The sequence below is a fragment of the Bipolaris maydis genome (assembly GCF_028858645.1).
Source record: "Bipolaris maydis strain C4 unplaced genomic scaffold PSV08scaffold_2, whole genome shotgun sequence".
NCBI lineage: Eukaryota > Fungi > Ascomycota > Dothideomycetes > Pleosporales > Pleosporaceae > Bipolaris > Bipolaris maydis.
The window spans coordinates 3,004,067-3,020,211 of NW_027093858.1; the positions used below are offsets into that span (position 1 = coordinate 3,004,067).

The 16,145-nt window shown below is 51.5% G+C and overlaps 6 protein-coding genes across 6 annotated transcripts; 4 read left to right on the forward strand and 2 right to left on the reverse strand.

The window, feature by feature from the left end:
• Positions 1-103: 103 nt before the first annotated feature.
• PSV08DRAFT_359409 (general substrate transporter) lies at positions 104-1,904 on the forward strand (the record flags this gene model as incomplete). Its single annotated transcript, XM_014224689.1, has 3 exons — positions 104-421; positions 486-1,573; positions 1,632-1,904. The coding sequence occupies 3 exons, from the start codon at positions 104-106 to the stop codon at positions 1,810-1,812; spliced, it is 1,587 nt and encodes a 528-aa protein (XP_014080164.1). The 3' UTR covers positions 1,813-1,904.
• Positions 1,905-2,728: 824 nt separating this feature from the next.
• On the forward strand, positions 2,729-4,033 carry PSV08DRAFT_270081 (xylose isomerase-like protein). The gene has a single exon (XM_014224690.1). The coding sequence runs from the start codon at positions 2,829-2,831 to the stop codon at positions 3,936-3,938; it is 1,110 nt and encodes a 369-aa protein (XP_014080165.1). The 5' UTR covers positions 2,729-2,828; the 3' UTR covers positions 3,939-4,033.
• Positions 4,014-6,346, reverse strand: PSV08DRAFT_195932 (uncharacterized protein; the record flags this gene model as incomplete). The annotated part of the gene is made up of 2 exons (XM_014224691.2): positions 4,014-5,789; positions 5,837-6,346. 2 exons carry the CDS (start codon positions 6,344-6,346, stop codon positions 4,104-4,106), a joined length of 2,196 nt encoding a protein of 731 aa, XP_014080166.1. The 3' UTR covers positions 4,014-4,103.
• Positions 6,347-6,724: 378 nt separating this feature from the next.
• Positions 6,725-9,402, forward strand: PSV08DRAFT_195933 (type I 3-dehydroquinase-domain-containing protein; the record flags this gene model as incomplete). The annotated part of the gene is made up of 1 exon (XM_014224692.1): positions 6,725-9,402. One exon carries the CDS (start codon positions 6,725-6,727, stop codon positions 9,305-9,307), a length of 2,583 nt encoding a protein of 860 aa, XP_014080167.1. The 3' UTR covers positions 9,308-9,402.
• PSV08DRAFT_270091 (chorismate mutase) lies at positions 9,358-10,548 on the reverse strand. Its single transcript, XM_014224693.2, has 3 exons — positions 10,411-10,548; positions 9,708-10,359; positions 9,358-9,657 (listed from the first exon to the last, which is right to left on the reverse strand). Exons 1-3 carry the CDS (start codon positions 10,479-10,481, stop codon positions 9,580-9,582), a joined length of 801 nt encoding a protein of 266 aa, XP_014080168.1. The 5' UTR covers positions 10,482-10,548; the 3' UTR covers positions 9,358-9,579.
• Positions 10,549-10,744: 196 nt separating this feature from the next.
• On the forward strand, positions 10,745-15,880 carry PSV08DRAFT_407566 (FAD/NAD-binding domain-containing protein). Its single transcript, XM_014224694.2, has 5 exons — positions 10,745-11,016; positions 11,078-12,703; positions 12,755-13,006; positions 13,776-15,639; positions 15,696-15,880. Exons 1-5 carry the CDS (start codon positions 10,849-10,851, stop codon positions 15,710-15,712), a joined length of 3,927 nt encoding a protein of 1,308 aa, XP_014080169.2. The 5' UTR covers positions 10,745-10,848; the 3' UTR covers positions 15,713-15,880.
• The last annotated feature ends 265 nt before the right edge of the window (positions 15,881-16,145 follow it).

The window sequence follows — 16,145 nt, forward strand, 5'->3', positions numbered from 1 at the left end:
CGCCTTGCCGGCAGCTGCTTCCCCTAGCCTGGCTAGCAACCTCATCCCCCTTTTCACCAACACTGTCTGAGTTTCGGAAGCCAAGTCAGATAGTACCTCCATCATGGGCATTCTCGCGCTTGTCGAGGACAGGCCGACGCCAAAGGCTGTTTACAACTGGCGAGTCTATACGGCAGCAAGTGTCGCATCATGGGCGGCTTGCATGATCGGATATGATTCAGCTTTCATCGGTACCACACTGGCACTTCCTTCCTTTGTCGAAGAGTTCCGGTTCAAGGAGATGACTCCGTCACATCTCAACACTACCAAAGCCAACATTGTCTCCGTGTACCAAGCGGGTGCTTTCTTTGGTGCTTTTGGGGCATACGTGTCGAGTTATTACGTCGGCAGGAAGAGGTCTCTCATTCTTTGGACTCTAATCGTGAGTTGATACCCAGGCGACATCATTTTTTTTTAGAAACAAACTGACAAGTTATGCCATTCAGTTCATGCTAGGCGCTGGTATGATGCTTGGTGCCAATGGCGAAAGAGGTCTCGGTCTGATTATCGGCGGCCGTGTTCTCGCTGGACTCGGTGTTGGCGGTTGCAGCAACATGGTACCCATTTACATTTCTGAGCTATCACCACCAGCTGTGCGTGGACGACTAGTCGGTATCTATGAGCTCGGCTGGCAAATCGGTGGACTGGTTGGTTTCTGGATCAATTACGGTCTTCAGGAGACCATGGCACCTTCACACCGACAATGGCTCATTCCATTTGCTGTGCAGCTCATTCCGGCAGGATTCTTGCTCTTCGGTGCTCTCTGGATGCCAGAATCACCACGATGGTATTTGGCAAAGGGAAAGCGCGACAAGGCCATCAAGGATCTTTGCTGGCTTCGCCAACTGCCAGAGGACCATACGTACATCGTCGAAGAGCTCGAAGCTATTGACCACCAACTGGAACACGAGAGGGCCACTGTTGGCCCAGGTTTCTGGAAGCCGTTCCTGGCACTCAAACAACGCAAGGTGATGTGGCGTGTCTTCCTCGGTGGCATGCTTTTCCTCTGGCAAAATGGATCTGGCATCAACGCGATCAACTACTACTCTCCGACCGTATTCAAAAGTCTTGGTGTTACCCAGGGTTTCCTTACCACGGGTATTTTCGGAGTCGTCAAGACAGTCATGACATTCGTCTGGCTCATCTGGCTCATTGACTATCTTGGGCGTACAAAACTTCTCATGATTGGCGCATTTGGCGGCTCTCTATGCATGTGGTACATTGCTGCCTACATCAAGATTGCTCAGCCCGAACGTAACCCGTCTGGTGACCTTTCATCGGGAGGAATTAGCGCTATTTTCTTCTTCTACCTATGGACTACTTTCTACACGCCTTCTTGGAACGGTACCCCCTGGGTCATCAACTCTGAAATGTACAGCCAACAAACCCGATCGCTAGGCCAGGCGTTCGCTGCAGCAAACAACTGGTTTTGGAACTTTATCATCTCAAGGTTCACTCCGCAGATGTTTGCCACCATGGAATACGGTGTCTACATGTTCTTTGCCTGCCTCATGCTGCTCTCTATTCCTTTCGTGTAAGTATTGCCCTCTCTACATTGATATTCACTGCAAGCATAATCTAACAAATCCCAGCTACTTCCTGATTCCAGAGACAAAGGGTATTCCTCTCGAGCGCATGGACGAACTTTTCGAAATCAAGCCTACGTACAAAGCACATGGCATCATGGTCGATTTATTGGCCGAACACGAGAACGAAACTATCGCAGATAGAGACGAAAAGGCGATGACAGATGAGCGTATCACAATGGCTTAGAAAGTTGTTTAGATATACAAGGATTTAAGACAGTCGGCGCACTTCATTGTGCTGTACGAAACGAAGCAGTCTAATGAAAATATCATGATCAACAACACCAGGCACTTGAGTGAACTAATAACTACGTGAACCCCAAAAATCCCCCGAGAAAACACTTCCAAGTTCTTGTCACACAATCACACATCACAATCCCAACTGCACCCCATCCACACACGCGCACACACGTACCCACGCCATCGGTTCTCCTTCCATGCCATCCCCATAAAATCCATCTGCACGCCAAGTCCCCCCTCCCCATCCTCAGACCGCCCCGCATTAGCCCCAAGTGCATTCCCCAGAGTGCACCCGAGCAAACAAGCCACATCCAACCTGGCAACTCACCCGGGTAAGAATCCTTTTCCGCCCCATTGGCCCGCACGTTTACGTCACCGGCACATGCTCCCTTTCATCCTGACTCTGCAGTACCCTGCGAAACGCAGCCTACACCACCTTGCAGACGCCAAACGCAGACGCACATGCTGTTCCGTTTCTTGCTGCATTCTTGCTGCGGCATGCCCCGGCTACAAATGGCTAGTGCAGTATCTTTAACCCCCGAGATAGCGGCGGATACTGTCGGGGATTGATGTCGGTGCATTGATTGTCGGTGCATTGATTCGCGGGTAGTGCGGACGTTGCGTGGCGTCAGCGCCCGCACGTCTGGGGAGGCTTTGGTTGGGTGCTAACGCTCGGGATAAAGAATTATTGCTCTGTAGGAATGGAGGGGGGGAGGGGGCAAAGAACAACGTGCGTGGTTACGTTTTAGGAACGTCTGGGTGTGTTGATCAGGTGGTGAGATGTGGGGAAAAGGGTTTTGGGACTGAGGGGGTTGGTTTATTAGTAGAGTGGGTGGTTGCTTGTTTTGATTTAACTGGTTACTGTTGAAAATCTTCGATTGTTTACGATTGCATTTATCTTGAGGATCTTACAATTCTTGTTGTTCAAAGTTACTTTTGTTGCATAGTCTGCACTGCGAAAAGATGCCGTGTCGTCTTGGTATTTCGTCCATGTCGCTAGGCCGGTCCTACGCTGGCCACAGCCTCAAGCACAAACTTTCCATGGCCGCGAAGCATGGGGTTGAAGGTATCGAACTCTTTTTTGAAGACTTGGTTGATCACGCTGGTTCCGACTCGCCATCTGCTCTTCTCGCAGGCGCTGCTTCTGTTCGGGATCTCTGCTCCTCTCTAGGCCTTGAGATTATCTGCCTACAGCCATTCATGCACTATGAGGGTCTTGTGGACAGAACACGACATGAAGAGAGGGTTCAAGAGATGAAGCTGTGGATAAAGCTGGCTCAGGTGCTCCAAACGGATATCATTCAAATTCCGTCCTCTTTCCTTCCGGAGGATCAAATCACCTCCGACATGGAACTCATCGTCAGCGACCTCAGGAAAATTGCAGATCTCGGGCTCCAAGAGTCGCCAGTGATGCGGTTTGCATACGAAAGCTTGGGTTGGGGCACACGTGTGAATAAGTGGGAAGAATGCTGGGACGTTGTAACGCGGGTGGATCGACCCAACTTTGGCATCTGCCTCGACAGCTTCAACATCCTCGCAAGGATATACGCAGATCCCACTTCAGAAACGAGAAAAACACCAGATGCAGAGAAAGAGGTTCGCGAGTCAATGCAACGGCTTGTCGAACGAATCAAGCCACATAAGGAAAAGATTTTCTTTATCCAGATCGTTGATGCAGAACGGCTCGCGCAACCCCTGGTACGTGGCCATGAATTTTACAATGTAGAACAACCGGCTCGCATGTCATGGAGCAGGAATTGCAGGCTCTTCTACGGTGAGACCGCACGTGGAGCGTATTTGCCGGTACGAGACGTTGCACATGCCATCATCAAAGAGGTGGGTTATGATGGATGGGTCAGTCTGGAGCTCTTCAACCGAATTATGAACAGCACAGATCATGCGGTTGTTGAAGAATTGGCAGAGCGTGCTGCAGAATCTTGGAGGAAATTGCAAGAGGATTTGGGGTTTGTTGGGGGCGTGTCGCCTAGTTCACAGAAGACGGCAAATGTGCATAGTAAGAAGGGACAAGGAACTAAAAAGGTCATCCAGGAGATTGAAGTTGCACGCCTTTAGTGCATGAGCTGATTGTTTTCGTTTGTTCCTATGATACCACTATTGATAGCGTAGTATGTAAACAACCAGTCTCCATCCGGACTGTTTTTCTTCCCAACCGTGTAGATTAAACCATTTCTAGTAGTGAACCAATGTACATGTCAAGAATCTTAAGTTCAAAATATCTCAACTGGTTTCGTACAGCGTGTTAAACGGAAGTTCCGTAGAATTCTGGTTTTCATCCTGTGTTGGTTGCGGACCCGTAGCCAAGAATCGAGTAGGATCTGTCGCCAGCAGATCGGCCATGCTTATCTCTGCAGAGAACCCTAAATTCTCCATAAACTGAGGCTGGTTCTGTAGCTTCTTTGCTCCATGCTCGGAAGCGAAGTCGTCGAGGAAGTTCCCCAAATCTCCCGAAATCAGAGCGTTGTAAGGATCGTGGGATTCCGGCATCAAGATATTCATGGTGAAGTCAAATGGGTTGTATGGGTGCTGATTATCGCCTTCATGTGCGCTGTTCATTGCAGGTAGAAGGCCATCTACATGTGTTGCAGAGCCAGATGGTCGCTGGTATCCTTCGATGAAAGGCTCACCCATGTTTGGTATGGAGAAAGAAGGAGATGCTTGCATTAACCCTGAGACGTCTTGTGGTATGCTTTCATGTGAGCTTGTTGCTTCTCGAGTGCCTGTGGATGCTTCTTCTAGTCTGCCCAATGGCTGATCAAGGCTGGTAAATACCTCACGTATTTTGGTGTGTGTTGTCTGATCAAAAACCAGAGTTGAACTGCTCTTTTTGATACTCCGAAGCAGACAAAAGACAATGGCAGGTATTCTTGCCGCTCCGAGCTGGGTATTCATTGTGCTGAGCACATCCAGGGTTTGCTGAAACCAGTTATGAGAAGGAACAAAAGCCAGTGCAGTTACGCAGTAGGTGAATCGAAGCAATAATGCAGGTGGCGTCATGGGGGTACAGTCTTTTCGAATGTAGTCGAGTTTCTGTGGCAGCGAAGACTTCCATGCCTCCAGCCGGCTAATCATCTCGTGGAGGAAATTTGGGGCAGTTTGAGGACGTGTAGTGCTCCCAAATATGTCTACCAACTCCAGGAGGGCATTGAATGTACTCAAGGACAAGGTCGGTGATGGCGGCTGGTGAGCCGATGACACTTTCAGCTGCCCGTTCCAAGGTTGCCATTCTTCCATTCCATCTTCTTCTATCTTCCCCATCCAGTCTAGATCAACTTTATCCAGATAAGGACGTAGTTTCAATTGTGAAGAAAGCAGAGTGTCAAGGACGAAACAACTGGACAGGATATGTTTTCTTTGGGTCTTGTTCATATCCGGTGGGTTTGAGGTGGTCAGAAAAATTCGCAAAGCAGTACCGACAAGACGCCAGGCAGCACTGAACAATTTCTTAATAATGTTAAAGACGGCAAGATTTAGCAAAGCCTTGACATGATCAAGACCAAGTCGTCCCAGTTCGTTGGGAATGAGAAGTCTAGCGACATCATAAAACTTCTCAGGTTGCGCATCTCGTAGATCGGCGTTTGTATTTCTGGAGTCAATCTGAAGAGATCCTACTGCAAATACACTCCACATCTCGGCGTGACTTCCGGAATTGGGCATATCGCAAGTTAACTCTAGTCCGTGTTCAGGATAGGAGTAGGATAGCTTGAGTATCTCTAGTTTATCCGCAACTGGCAACCAGCATTGCGTATATGTGCAATAAGTCTCCAACAGTTTCCATGAGTCTGCAGGTAGTGGCATAAGTGCTGAGGGGATTACAGATGGCTGCACACTGGGAAAGAGAAGGTCCGATAATGAGGGTCTGGGTGTCTGTTCTGGCACATGGCTTGGGGCACTAACCGATGGAAACTGTCCACGTTAGTATATATTTTGATAATCATTTTCTAGCATCTTACCGATTGATGTGATTGAGCTCCAGGCGTTGCCTGATTAAAGGTTGCATCTTCTACATCCAGGTCGCTGTCGTCATCGGGGCTTGGTTGCTTTTCCTCTCTCGTTTCGATTTGTTCCCCAGCTAAGGCCTTGGTAAAATCCTGACAGAACCTGCTCTTGGTCCAGCTTTTATACAATCGATTTGACTCCTTAGTGCCGCGTGCAAGCAAAACCGTATTCTCCTGGAATAATTGGTTATACACCGTTGCCTCAATCTCAGGATTTTGCTGAAAGACAAATGCTAATGTTGTTTCAAGGCCGCGTATATATCCAGGTTGTAATCCTCGTTTCTTTGGGTTTGAAGTATACGTGCAGTCCCGTTTGTTGTCTGCACATGGCGAACAAGTGGGTTGGTTGCCATCGCATTTCTCTCTAGCAGTCCTGCATTGGTCACAAGCTCTGGATACTCGAAATCGTTTTACGGGAACATCTTGTGAGGTTAGGCGGCGCTTATCTTGGTTTTGCGAAGACATTAACTGCGTTTTGCTTTTTGGTTGCGGAAAGATCAATTAGGTAGGTGTTGCAGCATAACCCCAAATCTTCGCTAGCAGAGGAATCTGAGACTCAATCCAGGCCCGGGTAAGCAGGCATGTTTGCCTGGGCCGAAAAAATCCATGTAAATGACCGAATGATGTTGAGTGGGGAAAGCTGGGGAAGGGTTCCCGTAGTAGGATAAAGATTTATCCCGGGAAAAGCGGGGAATGTCAGGGTCACGTGACTTGCCAGGACGACAAGCAATTCCAAGTCGATGCGATACTCGAAGTCATTCATGCTCTGCGTCCAGGAACACATCGGCAAGATCGAGGGCCATGGCTTCTGTGAAGGTCGGTACCAAACGCTCATTTGCGACAATGAATACAGAAAGTCGACTAAGAGATGGGCGTGGTTCGCTGCCTACGCCGTCTCCACCGGCGTCGAAACAACGAAGTCTACCCAATTCGGCAAGGTCTACACCTTCACCTCCTCAGCATGAGTTTCGGCGGGTATTTGACTTGAGGGCATCAATTGTTCTCATCGGAATGCATGGGACCGGAAAAGCGACATTGGCCATGATGGCATCTGTAATCTGTCAAAAAAGAGTTATCGACATGGAAAGCGTCTTTCATTCTGCCACCGGCTTTTCAACAACTGCATACCGGAAACAATACGGGTCTTCAAATCGCAGCCTTCGCCAGGAAGAGATACTCCGCGACGTGCTTCATAACCACAGCAAAGGCGCCATCATTGTTTGTAATGGAAGCTTTCCGTTGGACAACAACACCCAATCTCTATTACGCGAATTCTCAGTATCGCACCCCGTCATTCACATCACACGGGATACCCGCAGTATACGTGAATATCTGGAAACCGATGAAGCCAGAGTCCAAGAACTAGTCGCTATCAGCACACCCGTGTTCCGACGGTGCTCAAACTATGAATTCTACAACATCTCTGAAACAAATGCTTCACATCTTTCTGTCGCTCCTGCCCAACAACGCTCTGTGCCAGCTTTTTTAACACTAAAAAGAGCAGAAAGAACTTTCTTCAAGTTTCTGGCTCGCATCCTATCGCCTAGGGGTACCCCGGGAAGCACAAAAAGCGATACTCCAACATTAGATCCCGGCTACTTCCCCTTATCATACATCGACTTGGAGCTAAGGAATTACACATGTGCTGTGCAAGTACAACTTTCAGACCTTACCTCTGACGACGTCGATATAGAGGAGCTAGAATTCGGCTGCGATGCCTTCGAAATCGTAGTGGAACCCAAGCAACTGAGTGCAGACTACGCCGAGGACATTAGCAAAAGCATATCCCGGGTCCGCAGGAGTACCGTCACGCCAATCATCTACCATGTCATGCCTATATCAACAAATCCAAGTTACTCCGTCACAGTGTATCTCGCTAGCTTATGGCATGGTCTACGCATGGCACCAGAGTTCATAACGGTCGATCTCACCATGGATGAAGAGCTGATACAAGCCGTTGTTGCATCTAGGGGATCCACAAAGATTATTGGGCATCTACATGCTGCAATGGACTGGTACGATGTATTTTGGCTGGAAAAATACGACACAGCAATGCGGCTGGGGTGCAGCATAGCACGCTTTACACGTCCGGCCAACTTCATGGACGACAACGCAGCGATCCAGTCGTTCCGAAACACGATCTACGCAAAGTCTCAAAGGATACCAATGATATGTTACAACACTGGCAGGGCAGGACGCCGCTCTGCTTGCTTCAATCAGGTTCTCACGCCAGTTATCCCAGAGAAGCTGAGGAAAAGCGATAACTTCAAAGAACGAGCCCAGGAGAATCCAGAAACGTCATGGCTCACTGTAACGGAAGCTACGCACATATTATACGCTTCCTTCACCTATGATCCAATGAAATTCTACATCACGGGTGCAGCAACAGCCTACAGTCTAAGTCCAGCAATGCACAACGCCGCATACCGAGCCTGTGGGATGCCACACCACTTCGAGAGCATAGAAACAAGGAACCTAAACGACATCATTCAAAAGCTAATCCTCCAACCGGATTTCGGTGGCACAGCAGTGAGCCAGCCCTTTAAAGTCGACGCCCTCGCCCTCACGCACGCAGTCAGTCGACACGCCCGCGCCATCGGCGCCATCAATACCCTGCTCCCAATCCGCCATCTGAACGCAGACGGCACCATCCCCAACGCAGAAAGCTTCGAGCTCTTCCAAGAACGCAACCAATCCGGCCCCATCAAAGCCCTCTTCGGCGACAACACAGACTGGATCGGCATCCGCTCATGCATCCGTCGCGGCCTCTCACCCGCAAACGCCGTCCGACCCTCCATCACCTCCGCCCTCGTCATCGGCGCAGGCGGCATGGCCCGCGCCGCAATTTACGCCATGCTGCATCTCGGCATCAAAAACATTGCCATCTACAACCGCACAATCGCACACGCTGAAACGCTGGTTACGTACTTTACACAGCTGGCAGCGAGTCCCGAGGCAGCAAAGCTATTCCCATCCTTTGTACAGGATACACAGCCTACATTTCGTATTCTCTCCTCAAGAGACATAGCGTGGCCGCATGACTTCCGCCCCGCAACAGTCATCGTATCCTGCATCCCCACGCACTCGGTCAACGGCGAGCCATCACCCGACTTCACGCTGCCGAAGCACTGGATGCAGTCGCCGTCCGGCGGCGTGGTAATCGAGCTTGCGTACCGCACGCTGAATACGCCGCTGACGAGGCAGGTGCGGGGGGAGGCGGCGGCGTCGTCGTCGTGGATTTGTCTGGATGGCCTGGATCTTTTGCCTGAGCAGGGGTTTGCGCAGTTTGAGCTTTTTACGGGGAAGAGGGCGCCGAGACGCATTATGAGGGAGGAAGTGTTGAGGTGTTGGACGGATGAAAGGGGGAGGTCGAATCCGGGGATGGTGAGGACGCGGTTAGAGGCTATGACTGAGCAGGAGCCTTGAATGGGAATGAGAGGGGTTTATTGGTGCATCTGTTGGTAATTGGTTGATGGAGTTTGAGGTGCAGCTGGGAAAACAAGGGGAAAGAAGCGTTTGTTGAAAGTATGGGATGTGTTTACTTGATGATACGGCAAGAGCGTGTCACAAATCAGTCATTTGAGTGCAGGGCGACAAAAGCATTGCCATCTACTCCAGGCTGGGTAGTGTCATAGCACTCTATTTCCAGAATTCCAAGGGAGACCAAAAGTCGGTTTTGCATGCTTCCATCTTTGGAGTTACTCCCATTGGGTGCCCTTTAACCGCTGCATGAGGTATTCCACCTCGACTTCTTTTGTCAAGGGAATCACCCAATCCTATTTGTACATGTCAGTGGGCGTATAATAAGATTCAAAGTAAGAAATACCTTGTACATGGCAACCACAGCATCGGCATTTACTTTTGAAGAGCCATTGGCGCCGAGGTCAGGGTCGGTACCATACGTCTTTGCTTTTAGCCTCAGTCTCTCAAGCACCTTTTTCTCAACGGCAGCATTCGTGATAGCCTCGTCAATGCCCTTCCGGTCCTCGTCCTTGATCAGCTTGACAAAGCGCTCCGTCTCTTGCTGGAACTTTGCCTCGGCAACAAACTTTCCAAAGTGTATCCTCCGCGACAGAGCCTGGAGGGTCAAGACATCGCAGGTGGCAGAAGATCCATAGTTTTCTTGCGACTCGCCCCGGTCTCCACGCTCGGTCTGCAAGCAGGCAGCGGGTAGAATGTGCTTGATGTAGCAATCCTTGAGCTTTGCATTTACATTGACGTCGTTGGGATGCAGAATCTGGGGGTAGTTGATAGGCTTGAGAATGGGGTCCTGGAGGACGTCTGGGAAGAAAGGGTACTCGTCCGGGGACTGGTAGCGGCGCACAAGTGACTGGAGACGCTCTTGCTCACGGAGCATCCAGTCAAACAGGCTGGTGTTGGGCTCGCCAATGTCGACACCGCCCGGGCGGTAGATGGTCTGGTTTAAGGGGAACTGGACACGCTCGATCAAGTGAAAGGTGATTGTGTCCTCGAGGCGGCTAGTCGAGGGTCAGCTGGCGACTCAGGCGCGGTGGGCGGGAGACATGTACATGAGCTGGAAGCGGATGTTGGCAAGGTCGAGCGCCTTGGAGGCGTCGGAGAGGTCAATGGCAGCGTCCATGGTAGGGGTCGGGCGGGAGCAGCGCGAGGGTATATGTCAGAGAGAAGGTAGCCATGGTGGCCAGCGGTGTGGTGGACACAGGACATACAGGTCAGACTAAGACCCGACCTTCGGCGCTGAGCTTCGGCGGATGACGCAGCGGGAATGCCGACCAACACCAAGGACAAGGCCTGTCGCTCGTATCCATGCCCTCAGTAGATCCTATCGCGCCTCACACGCCCTTGACTTGACCGCCCGTCGCCCTGCCGGCCCGCCCCTCTGCTGCCATCCGTGGATGATGACATAACCAAGCCCGTTGCACTACTGCGTTTGCTCGTCACCGTCCCGCCCGCCTGCTCGCCCGCCCCCTCCACCCACCAGCGCTCGGATGGCCTCGTCAACCGCCCGCAATGGATCACCAGGCCGCGGACGCTCCACCAGCCCGCGCTCCCCCAGATACTCGCAGCTCTTTGACGATGACCAGCAACACCAACAGAACAGCCAGCACCGCCCGCAGCGCCCCGAAGAAGCAAGCTTTATAGACTCGCTGCCAGATGTAGACAGCCCCACTGCAATTTCTCCCGCCGCACACAGCGTCGTGCTAACATGCTCGCTAGACCCGCCATCTGCAGGCCTTTGGCAAAAAAGTCACGGCGACGGCTGGCAGTTTAATTGGCGCAGAGGGCGTCTCCCAGCACTATCACAACGCCCTCGGCGAGCTCCATCGTGAGCTGCGACGGCCCTTGATGCAGCGCTCCGTCTTTTCCTTTGCCCAGACCACACCCCGCGAGCTCGTGCGCTCGCGCATATCCGTCCCCGAGATCCAGCAGCGCGCCCTCGCCTACATCCCAAACGACCTGCTCGCAAATATTCCAGAGGATAATAGCGAGTTCTCCCTGTTCCAGGGCTTCGAGGCCTCGCTGCCAGACAAGCCCGACAGCATCCTCCCCCGCTCCTCGGGCGCCCGCCACAACGCGCGCGGCCAGCGACTGATAGGCGCCGGCGTCGAAGATGACGACCCCAATGTACCCCCCTCGATGCGCAAGCTCAAGACGCAGCGGAGCTCAATGGCCCACCGCCTCGAGATGATGGGTGTGCGCAAGCATATGTGCGTGGCTGAGATTCATGAAATCGACAACAAGATTGCCAACCTGAACACGATGCGCAAAATGGTTATTGATCGTTTGGCGGGGCTCGAACTCGAAGAGGGGGAGCTAGAGCAGGATCTGCTAACTGTGGATAACCAGATCGAGGACCTGCAGGAAGAGTTGGACGATGAGGCCGCCCTAGCGCCCAAGACAGCAGGGTCGCAAACAAGTGATGAGCAGTCAGAAGGCAAGGGCGAGTTCATGTCCGAGTCAATATACCAAAAGATACCCTCGTCGCCCAAGACAAGAGGCAAGGCCAAGCGCCTCTCGAAGCGCATGTCCATGCCCGTCCTGCACGAGCATCTGCAATCAGGATCTAAGATCAAGGAACTGCCCGCACATATGGAATCTATCACAGCCATGGACTTTGACGCGCCGTGGGGCATGATGGTCTCGGCTGCCTTGGATGATACCGTACGCGTATGGGACCTCAGTGCTGGACGATGCATAGGAATGCTCGAGGGTCACCTCTCTTCGGTGCGCTGCCTTCAGGTCGAGGATAACATTGTCGCCACTGGTTCGATGGACGCTTCGATACGGCTGTGGGATCTGAGCAAAGCCGAGTATGCGCCTATGGACAACCGGATAAACAAGCAAGACGAGGAAAGTGATGACGGTCTTGCATTCGAAAACGCAGAAGACGCGCCCCCCGCGCCTCCGTCGACTAGCATGCAAGACTGTCCCATGTTTTCTCTGGAATCGCATGTTGACGAAGTCACGGCTCTTCACTTCCGCGGCGACACATTGGTTTCTGGTTCTGCCGACAAGACGCTCAGGCAATGGGATCTTGTCAAAGGACGCTGTGTACAGACGCTGGATGTGCTCTGGGCTGCTGCGCAAGCAACCGCCGCAAACACGACCAACAGTGGATGGAAACAGACTGGCCGCGCTACCGACAGTGCTGCTGATTTTGTTGGAGCCATCCAAGTCTTCGATGCTGCACTCGCCTGTGGTACCGCAGATGGAATGGTTCGCCTGTGGGATCTGCGAAGCGGTCAGGTACACAGGAGTCTGGTTGGCCACACTGGCCCTGTCACTGCTCTGCAATTTGACGATGTTCACCTGGTCACCGGTAGCGCCGATAGGAGCATTCGCGTAAGTTGGAGTCAGTCTTACACACAATCATGCCGCTAACCTGGAATCTAGATTTGGGATCTCCGAACTGGCGCCATCGCCGATGCTTACGCCTATGACCACCCTGTAACTAGCATGATGTTCGACTCGCGTCGTATTGTCAGTGCAGCTGGTGAGGACGTGGTCAAGGTCTATGACAAGACGGACGGAAGACACTGGAACTGTGGACCCGGTGCCAACGAAGAGGACACGACAACACACTCAATCATCGAGCACGTGAGGATCAAAGATGGCTATCTCGTGGAAGGACGCAAGGACGGCACAGTTGGCATTTGGTCGTGCTAGAAGTATCGGGGTGGTGGTGGCTAAAGAGATGGATGTATATACGATTGGAGTGTACGCATACATGGCCAGGCATGAACATGGTGATGGTGTTGTACGACTAGAAGATGATCTTTGCCCTCGTTTGCTGTATTCTTAACGCTTGGGCGTTTCTATACACGGCACATAGTATATCTATGTAGAATATTATCTTTGCGATTCTCCTTTCCGAAACAGTTGCGCGACTGTCGTGTGCATATGTGTGGTAGTGCGTGCAGAATATCTGGTTGGCAGGCATGCAGGGATCGCCGGCAAGATCCGAGTTCAGCCATCAACCCATCATTATTGATGGTGACGTAACCCGGCATCCAACAAACATTTCCGCGCTTCCCAGCATCCGTTTTTACTTGTCTCTACGCAACTGTGACATATCCAGAGTGCACTTGCTGCTCCTTCCATATGATATCGCTGCGTTAATTTTGCAATTGTGGTCCAATTGCCGACATACCTTTCGGGCGCGTTCAGCCCGCAATCTCCCTAATCACTACTCCCACTCCTGCTCCCGGTTGCCTCGCTATCACTCGGATCCTCCGCAATGCTCCCACGACACGCCACATCGCTGTCGCGCGGATACAACATCACCTCTAGAGCTTCTCTTCTGTGTAGAAGGTTTCCTCGCCCTCCGGCCTCCCAATTCCGCACCTCCTTTAGCAATGGCAGCCCCGTGTCTGCGTCCAAACGCGCTACCCTGCAGTTATCCCCCTTGAGCAAGCAGCATCCCGCTTCTACCGTCATACGAAGCCAATCTACGAGGACACACCCAGCAGAAAGGTCACGGTTGGTGCGGTATACATACAGGACAATAGCAACCCTCGGCTCCTTCGTCCTTGTGAGCGGCATTCTCGTCGCCGGCTTCTTCGTGTACGATGCCTACACCTACAATGAGGACCCTATCACCGAAGACCTCCCCGTATCAGAACTTGCCCTGAATCCACCCAGAGGCGGGCCAAAGAACCTTCCGATTGCCAATTACTTTGTAGACGATGACGAGAGCCCTGAGAACAAACAGCTTAAACACAAACCCAAGCTGGTCATTTTAGGTACGGGATGGGGAAGCGTCGCGCTTTTGAAACAACTGCACGAGGATGATTATCACGTCACAGTAATTTCGCCATCGAATACCTTCCTTTTCACGCCCATGCTACCGTCTGCAACCGTGGGCACGCTGGAATTGCGGTCGCTGGTTGAGCCCGTCCGAAGGATCGTGAGGAGAGTGCGTGGACATTTCCTCAAGGCAAAAGCCGAAGACGTCGAGTTTTCGGAGAAGCTTGTTGAGTGTTCAGCTATAGATGCCCAAGGCAAGGAACAACGGTTTTACGTTCCATACGACAAGCTGGTGATTGGTGTTGGATCTGTGTCCAACTCACACGGTGTCAAGGGCCTAGAACACTGCCATTTCCTCAAGGACATCAGCGATGCCAGGATCATCCGCAACCAGGTGATCAAGAACCTCGAAAACGCGTGTCTGCCCACAACTTCAGATGAAGAGAGGCGGCGACTCTTATCATTTGTGGTCTGTGGTGGAGGACCTACTGGTGTAGAGTTCGCGGCTGAGCTCTTTGACATGCTTAACGAAGACCTTTGCAAGCTATACCCAAAGCTTTTGCGAAACGAGATTTCTGTTCACGTAATTCAGTCGCGTGGCCACATTCTCAATACCTATGACGAAGCACTATCGCAGTATGCTGAGCAGCGCTTTGCGCACGACTCGGTCGACATCCTCACAAACTCCCGCGTCAAGGAGGTTCAATCAGACCGGATTCTCTTCACACAGAAAGGCGAAGACGGCAAATTCGTCACCAAGGAAATTCCCATGGGCTTCTGTCTTTGGTCTACCGGCGTGGCTCAAACAGACTTTTGCAAGCGTCTTGCTGCTAAACTCGATGGTCAGAACAATAGACACGCTCTGGAAACCGATACACACCTCCGTCTACACGGAGCACCCCTCGGGGACGTCTATGCGATCGGTGACTGCGCAACCGTACAAAATAATGTCTCGGATCACATTGTGAACTTTCTCCGTACAACGGCCTGGGAGAAGGGCAAGGATCCCGAAAGCCTGCACATTTCCTATTCGGACTGGCGTGGCATTGCCAAGCGTGTCAAGCAGCGATTTCCTCAAGCCTCCAACCATCTCCGCCGTCTTGACAAGCTCTTTGAGCAATACGACAAGGACAAGTCGGGCACTCTCGACTTTGGCGAGCTTAGAGAGCTTCTTTTCCAAATCGACTCGAAGCTCACTTCCCTCCCTGCCACCGCTCAGCGCGCTAACCAACAAGGCGAGTACCTTGGTCGCAAGTTCAACAAGATTGCCCAGGCTGCACCAGGCATGGCTCTGAATAATGTCGACTATGGTGACTTGGACGATGCAGTATACAAGGCATTCGAGTACAAGCACCTGGGTTCCTTGGCATATATTGGCAATGCCGCAATTTTCGACCTCAATGGCTACGGGTTGAGTGGAGGCCTCTTGGCTGTTTACCTGTGGAGAGGGGTATACTTTGCCCAGAGTGTCAGTCTCCGAACAAGGTTTTTACTTGCCATGGACTGGACCAAGAGAGCACTTTTTGGACGAGGTGAGTAGAGTGTTGTTTATCTATCTGTACAAAGGATTTTGACTAACGTGTGCTAGATTTGATGAACTTTTAAGCTATGCACGCATTGTTTGTCGTCTTTGCAAGACAAGATCAGCGATAGATAGACAACTTCGTGTCAGTGCATGAATCTTTCTTGTATCAAAGTTTTTGAAGGAGCCAACACTGGATGCTGGTCTGTAATATTTTGTACAAACATTAGAATCATCCTCGTTACAGTTCACGTTCCCTTCCTCTTTCTTTTCCTCTCCCGGTGGTCATATTTCTGCCTTGACTTGGTTAGATCTTTGGGGTAGGTTGCCATCTCATCAGTGCCTCTCATACTGTGTCACTACCTGTTTTCCATCTTGCCTTTCTCTTCTGAAAAACTTTTGTCTTCTGTCTCATCGACACTACCAGCCCCTCACCCAGTGGGACCTCGGCGTCGTTGGCGCTTTGATTTCGGAACCTATCCATATCTTTCTTCATCCTGCGCCACAACATGTAGA